This window comes from Doryrhamphus excisus, chromosome 12 (genome assembly GCF_030265055.1).
Source record: "Doryrhamphus excisus isolate RoL2022-K1 chromosome 12, RoL_Dexc_1.0, whole genome shotgun sequence".
NCBI lineage: Eukaryota > Metazoa > Chordata > Actinopteri > Syngnathiformes > Syngnathidae > Doryrhamphus > Doryrhamphus excisus.
In genome coordinates this window covers 910,728-918,411 of record NC_080477.1, presented here as the reverse complement: position 1 = coordinate 918,411, position 7,684 = coordinate 910,728, and the positions used below count along the sequence as shown (strand labels likewise).

The following is a 7,684-nucleotide window of genomic DNA, read 5'->3' as shown; positions in this document are numbered from 1 at the left end:
ATTTCATTTTATATTATAGTATATTTTATTGTATTTGTGTGTCTTACTCACACCGTCATAGATACATTATTACATTAATAGAAATGTAAAATTGTCTAGCTTACTGTCGTATTACAAATAAACAACAAAAAAATCACTCTTTTGGTATCTTGGAAAAACAAATACACACACACACGCGGACGCACAGCAGCAATTTCCCCTCAAATATGTACAAATATTAGGCACATACAATTACTTAAAAAAAATTAAAAACAGCTTGATACAAATGTAAAAATCACATTTTGGGATACAAATATAGCTTCAGTTTCACATATGTGAATATTAAATGGGTTTAAGATACATAAGTCCATATGGATTGTATTCACAGAAGATGGTGGCAGAGGCTTAATTAAACACAAATGCAGAGAAGCCGTCTCCTTGTGGTTTGCACATTCTGACCCCCCCGACAGAAGATGTCGTGGACCCAAAACCACAAACGGGAGAAAATGTTGTGGCTTAAAATCAGCGTCCCTTGCTTTACATTCCGAGTGCATCGCCCTACAGCATGCTTTAAAAACTTCATGTTCACGCCTCGTCACGTTGTCGCATGATGGCCCTCACTTGACAGCGCTTGTGCTTCATGGTGAGGCCGTACTCGGGTGTCATGTCCACGGCTTCCCCGGGTACGGCCGCAAACTGCATTTTCTGCACCAAGATGGCCAGGAAGAGGAAAACCTCCTGCTGCGCGATGACCTGGCCGATGCAGCGCCGCTTGCCCAAACTGAAGATCATCACCTTCTCCCCGTCAACCTTGTTGAGCTCCGTGCCGTCGGCGCTCAGGAAGCGGTCCGGTTTGAAGGACGACGGATCCTTCCAGAGGTCGCTGATGGAATGGAGAGAAGACAGCGTCATGGTTTGAGCTCTTCAGCTAAATAAACACAAGCTAAGCTTACTTACGGGTCATGGTTGATCTGCCATTGATTGATGAAGACGCAGGTGTCTTTGGGGATGAAGAAGCCATTCAAAGACGTATCCTTGGTGGTGCTGTGGAGACACGGAAGGTCGTTAATCACACGTCCGACCCTTGTGATAGCATCATACACCTGCAGCCGGATGAAGCTCACCAGTGGGGGATGGTAAAAGGCACGAACGAGGAGTGCCGGAAGACTTCCAAGATGAAGGCCTCCAGCAGGGGGAGGCTGCTTTTGTCGGATAAAAGAGGAGTGCGGTGAAGTCCGACTTTGTTCTCTGGAAATGAAAGGTGATGTAAACACGCGGCGGGGAATTCCTCGACTGCATCCTGACTGGTACTTACTCAGTTCCTGATGAAGTCGTTCCTGGATCTCCGGATAAACCACCATGTACATGACTGCCCAGGAAAGGGCGGTTGAGACGGTGTCGAAGCCTAGGAGAGAATCCGGAATTTCATTCGGTCACAAGTCATCTCCGGGAGACTTCCGGTCTGAGACGGTTTTTCCACAAATTCCAACTCACCAGCTCCAAAGAGGTCGTTGACGATCCCTACGATCTTCCCATCCGACACCTGAATGTTGGAGTTCTCATCCAGCTTCCTGTCCTCGCAGTGATCAATGAGGGAGTCGGTGATGTCCCGGATGTTGTCCTGAATGTGAAAAAGGAACATGGAAAAAATTTAGGATTTTTTTGTGATCAAAATGGTTTTGAAAACATGCTAGCATACATGTAATACCGATATATCCTAAGTTTTATCGTCATTAGCCAAATGGTCAATGCCTTATGGACTATTAGTCGCCAAGTCCTGGACGTTTTGCTGGATGGCGGCCATGTTTTTCAACCAATCTTGCTCAAATTGCTCTGCTTGTCTGTTCTCTAAAGTTGTTAACCAAATTTCGCAGTGATTCGGAAAAACACCCCCAAGTTAATCATCATTAGCCAAATGGTCAATAATCCTACGGGTCGGACATTTTGTTTGATGGTGGCCATGTTTTTCAACCAATCTTGCTCAAATTTGGCCTACATCTGCTTGTCTGTTCTCTAAAGTTGTTAACCAAATTTCGCAGTGATTCAGAAAAACACACCAAAGTTAATCATCATTAATCACCAAATGGTCATTGACTTATGGCCAAATAGTTGCCAAGACCCAGAGTTTGGACGTTTTGCTGGATGGCGGCCACATTTTTCCAGCCAGTCATGCTCAAATTTTGCCCAAATGTGCTTGTCAGTTCTCTGCAGATGTGTACCAAATTTGGCAGTGATTCGGAAAAACACCCCCAAGTTAATCATCATTAGCCAAATGGTCAATGACTTATGGCCAAATAGTTGCCAAGTCGTTTTGCTGGATGGCGGCCACGTTTTTCAACCAGTCGTGCTCAAATTTTGCCCAAATGTGCTTGTTTGTCCTCTGAAGATGTGTACCAAATTTCGCTGTGATTCGGAAAAACACCCCCAAGTTAATCATCATTAGCCAAATGGTCAATAACCCCATGGGTCGTATGTTTTGTTTGATGGCGGCCATGTTTTTCAACCAATCTTGCTCAAATTTGGCCTACATCTGCTTGTCCGTTCTCTAAAGTTGTTGACCAAATTTGGCTGTGATTCGGAAAAACACCCCCAAGTTAATCATCATTAGCCAAATGTTCAATGACTTATGGCCAAATAGTTGCCAAGTCGTTTTGCTGGATGGCGGCCATGTTTTTCAACCAGTCGTGCTCAAATTTTGCTCAAATGTGGTTGTTTGTCCTCTGAAGATGTGTACCAAATTTGGCAGCGATTCAATAAAGCCCCTTAAAGTTAATGATCATTAGCCAAATGGTCAATAATCGCATGGGTTGGACGTTTTCTTTGATGGCGGCCATGTTTTTCAACCAATCTTGCTCAAATTTGGCCTACATCTGCTTGTCCGTTCTCTAAAGTTGTTAACCAAATTTGGCTGTGATTCGGAAAAACACCCCCAAGGTAATCATCATTAGCCGAATGGTCAATGACTTATGGCCAAATAGTTGCCAAGTTGTTTTGCCGGATGGCGGCCATGTTTTTCAACCAATCTTGCTCAAATTTGGCCTACATCTGCTTGTCCGTTCTCTGAAGTTGTTAACCAAATTTCGCTGTGATTCGGAAAAACACCCCAAAGTTAATCATCATTAGCCGAATGGTCAATGATTTATGGCCAAATAGTTGCCAAGTCGTTTTGCTGGATGGCGGCCATGTTTTTCAACCAGTCGTGCTCAAATTTTGCTCAAATGTGGTTGTTTGTCCTCTGAAGATGTGTACCAAATTTTGCAGTGATTCGGAAAAACACCCCAAAGTTAATCGTCATTAGCCAAATGTTCAATGACTTATGGCCAAATAGTTGCCAAGTCGTTTTGCTGGATGGCGGCCATGTTTTTCAACCAATCTTGCTCAAATTTGGCCTACATCTGCTTGTTCGTTCACTAAAGTTGTTAACCAAATTTGGCTGTGATTCGGAAAAACACCCCCAAGTTAATCATCATTAGCCAAATGTTCAATGACTTATGGCCAAATAGTTGCCAAGTTGTTTTGCCGGATGGCGGCCATGTTTTTCAACCAATCTTGCTCAAATTTGGCCTACATCTGCTTGTCCGTTCTCTGAAGTTGTTAACCAAATTTCGCTGTGATTCGGAAAAACACCCCAAAGTTAATCATCATTAGCCGAATGGTCAATGATTTATGGCCAAATAGTTGCCAAGTCGTTTTGCTGGATGGCGGCCATGTTTTTCAACCAGTCGTGCTCAAATTTTGCTCAAATGTGGTTGTTTGTCCTCTGAAGATGTGTACCAAATTTTGCAGTGATTCGGAAAAACACCCCAAAGTTAATCGTCATTAGCCAAATGTTCAATGACTTATGGCCAAATAGTTGCCAAGTCGTTTTGCTGGATGGCGGCCATGTTTTTCAACCAATCTTGCTCAAATTTGGCCTACATCTGCTTGTTCGTTCACTAAAGTTGTTAACCAAATTTGGCTGTGATTCGGAAAAACACCCCCAAGTTAATCATCATTAGCCAAATGTTCAATGACTTATGGCCAAATAGTTGCCAAGTCGTTTTGCCGGGTAGCGACCACGTTTTCCAACCAGCCATGCTCAAATTTTGCCCAAATGTTCTCGTCAGTCTGATATAGATGCGTGCCAAATTAAAAACAATAACACAGGAAGCAGGTGTGACCCATTTCCAGGAGAAGAATCCCATGAGCGTACCTTGTTAAAGGTGGTGTAGTGGTCGCTGACGATCTTCTGCACGAAGTCGTTGAAACGGTTGTTGAGGCTGACAAACTTCCTCATGGTGGCGCTGGGCAGGAACTGGAGCGCCGGGATGAAGTCGGCGGGGTTGCCGCTGCCCACCACTTTGCCAAACTCATCGCTGAGCGACACCAGGCCGACGAGCTCCTGGTCGTCGTGGTCGTAGCGGCGTCCGAAGCACATGCCGCATATGACGTTGGCCACGGAGACCACGATGTGGCGGAAGGTGTCGAAGCTTCCATCGGCCTTCATGACGCTGTTGAGCCGTTTGATGAGATACTCGCCCTCCTTGCAGATGTGCTCCTCCAGCATGCAGGAGTACTCGGACGTGGTGCCGTCCAGCGTGGCGAAGGAGCGCAGGGCGCTGTAGGCCAGCTTGCGGCGAGCCCGCCAGACGCCGGCCTGGTCCGTGCTGAAGGACAGACTCTTGCCGTCGTTGATGAAGCGGAAGCTGTACAGGTCAGGCCTGCCGGCGAAGTCCTCGCCCTGCTTGACCAGAGCCTGCCGGACCGTTTCACTGCCGCTCAGCACCACCACGGGACGCATGCCGATCTGGATCTGGAACACGGGTCCGTAACATTTGCTCATGGCGGTGAGACTCAGGTACGGTCTGCTGCCCACGCCCAGCATGTTCCCGATGATGGGAAGGGGTCTGGGGCCGGGGAGACGCTTGAGCCCCTCGGGGACGACGCCGCGGAGAGACCTGAACATCAGGTAGACCAAACATAGCGTCGCCACGGCCACTAAGCTCTCCGATATGGACACCGGGCCCAAAAAGGGCACCGTCATGAGCACCATGATTTCCTGGCTTCCAGAGCACCTGGCAACCCAAGAGGCAGAACATGAGAAGGAGCCGAGACGTGCGCTGTTGGGCAACACGCTAAGGAACTGCTGCAGAGTGGAAAGCGGCTATCGGGATCATGCTCCTCATGAGGGTCGCGGGGGGTGCTGGAGCCTATCCCAGCTGTCTTGGATAGGCGAGAGGCGGGGTACACCCTGGACCAATCACGGGGCACATATAGACAAACAACCATTCACACTCACATTCATACCTATGGACAATTTGGAGTCGCTAATTAACCTAGCATGTTTTTGGAATGGGGGAGGAACCGAACATAAACATTCAAAAAAAAATTAAATATTATATATTAATTGTTTATGCCTTATATGTATTATTTTCTGTTATGTTTACTATAAATGTGTGTAAAAGTGACTATAGGGGTGTTATTTCATGTCGAGAGGTCTCTAATAATGTTCATTCATTAATTAATTTTCTACCGCTTATTCTCACGAGGGTGGCGGGGGTGCTGGAGCCTATCCCAGCTGTCTTGGGGCGAGAGGCGGGGTACACCCTGGACTGGTGGCCAGCCAATCACAGGGCACATGTAGACAAACAACCATTCACACTCACATTCATACCTATGGACAATTTGGAGTCGCTAGGCCTATTTTAAAATGTTTTTAAAATATTCTTAAAATGTTCTTAAAATATTCTTGAAATGTTCTTAAAATATTCTTAAGACCCCCTAAATAATTTGATATTTTTTTATTGATTTTTTTTATTTTTAAATTATTTTTTTTTACAAAAAAAAAAATATCTGACTAATTTTATATAATAGGGCAAAAGCAGTCTAATAAGCAAGCCAATAAGCAGGCTAATACTAGCCTACTACTACTAGTAGTAGTACTAATAATCATTCATTCATTTTCTACCGCTTATCCTCACGAAGGTCGCGGGGGTGCTGGAGCCTATCCCAGCTGTCTTGGGGCGAGAGGCGGGGTACACCCTGGACTGGTGGCCAGCCAATCACAGGGCACATATAGACAAACAACCATTCACACTCACATTCATACCTATGGACAATTTGGAGTGGCTAATTAACCTAGCATGTTTTTGGAATGTGGGAGGAACTGAACATAAACATTCCCAAAAAATTTTAATATTATATATTAATTGTTTATGCCTTATATGTATTATTTTCTGTTATGTTTACTATAAATTTGTGTAAAAGTGACTATAGGGGTGTTATTTCATGTCGAGAGGTCTCTAATAATGATCATTCATTAATTCATTTTCTATTGCTTATCCTCACGCGGGTGGCAGGGGTGCTGGAGCCTATCCCAGCTGTCTTGGATAGGCGAGAGGCGGGGTACACCCTGGACTGGTGGCCAGCCAATCCCAGGGCACATATAGACAAACAACCATTCACACTCACATTCATACCTATGGACAATTTGGAGTCGCTAATTAACCTAGCATGTTTTTGGAATGTGGGAGGAAACCGGAGAAAACCCACGCATGCACGGGGAGAACATGCAAACTCCACACAGAGATAGCCGAGGGTGGAATTGAACCCTGGTCTGCACGCTAACCACTCAACCACCGTGCAGCCCATAAGGGAAGATATGATATTTAAAAAGAAAAACAATCTAAAGTGTAAAAGAAATGAGCTTACCTTCGTCACAATGCAATGCAAAACAATGCAATCCACGTGGGGGGGTGCGGGGGGTGTAAATATTGCCAAGCTGAGTGCGACCTGACGCTGCTTGTGTCCCCAAAAGAGAGAAAGGGCTCCTGCTTTATAGCGTGCTGCTCAACTTGATTGGCTGCAGCCCGTGATGTAATCACCCTCCCTCCCTCCCCCCCCCCCACCTTCTGTTTGTCATGAATGAAGTCTAGTGCACTGAAAAGGTGTGTGCGTCTGTGTGTGTGTGTGTGTGTGTGTGTGTGTGTTTCGAAACACTGACTGACAGTATGCAGAAGCGGCCCGCAACAAAGTTTTTTTTTACGGCCTTTCAGGGCGTTTTATGTTGTTGATAAAGACATCATGGCCACTCGTTGGCCCCATCTCATTTCCAAGACTATAAACAGCCGCCGTGATAACACCTTCTAAGTGGACTTGATGCAGTTTGATGTGCAATGTGAGGGCCGCTGTTGTTCTAGAATTTGGTTCTTTAGTGTACACTACGCATGGCGGCTCGCTAGACATGTTTAAAATGCTAAATGCTCACATCGACAATGGCGGCTTCGACTATTTTCTTTACAGTAATCATTGTTGCAAAAACCCTCATCAAAGATCCTCTATATGACAGGAGTCCTGTGCGTTTTTTTTTTCTAAAGACATGGGCTACTGCAAAAAAGCCAGTCAAAGATCCTCTATATGCAGGTGTGCTTTGCTGTTTTTGGTGAGTTGCTGCAAAAACATTAATCAAAGATCATCTATATGACAGGAGTCCTCTCCTGTTTTTTTCTAAAGACATAGGCTACTGAAAAAAGCCAGTCAAAGATCCTCTATATGCAGGTGTGCTTTGCTATTTTTGGTGAGTTGCTGCAAAAACATTCATCAAAGATCCTCTATATGACAGGAGTCCTCTGCTGTTTTTAAGACACAGGCTACTGCAAAAGAGCCAGTCAAAGATCGTCTATATAAGATGAGTTCTGTGCTGTCGTTACAGAACAGCAGCAAAAAC

General features: G+C 45.2%; 1 protein-coding gene across 1 annotated transcript; it reads right to left on the bottom strand.

Annotated features, from left to right (window-relative positions):
* Position 1: 1 nt before the first annotated feature.
* Positions 2–6,788, bottom strand: LOC131139328 (cytochrome P450 1A1). Its single transcript, XM_058088839.1, has 7 exons — positions 6,670–6,788; positions 4,172–5,033; positions 1,474–1,600; positions 1,295–1,384; positions 1,104–1,227; positions 937–1,023; positions 2–862 (listed from the first exon to the last, which is right to left on the bottom strand). Exons 2-7 carry the CDS (start codon positions 5,009–5,011, stop codon positions 565–567), a joined length of 1,566 nt encoding a protein of 521 aa, XP_057944822.1. The 5' UTR covers positions 5,012–5,033; positions 6,670–6,788; the 3' UTR covers positions 2–564.
* Between the last annotated feature and the right edge of the window lie 896 nt (positions 6,789–7,684).

Coding starts and splice junctions, on each gene's coding strand:
- LOC131139328 (XM_058088839.1), bottom strand. CDS start 5,011: ATGGTGCTCATGACGGTGCCCTTTTTGGGCCCGGTGTCCATATCGGAG. Junction 1,601..4,171: donor ACTACACCACCTTTAACAAG/GTACGCTCATGG, acceptor TTTCACATTCAG/GACAACATCCGGGACATCAC. Junction 1,228..1,294: donor ACGACTTCATCAGGAACTGA/GTAAGTACCAGT, acceptor TTTCATTTCCAG/AGAACAAAGTCGGACTTCAC.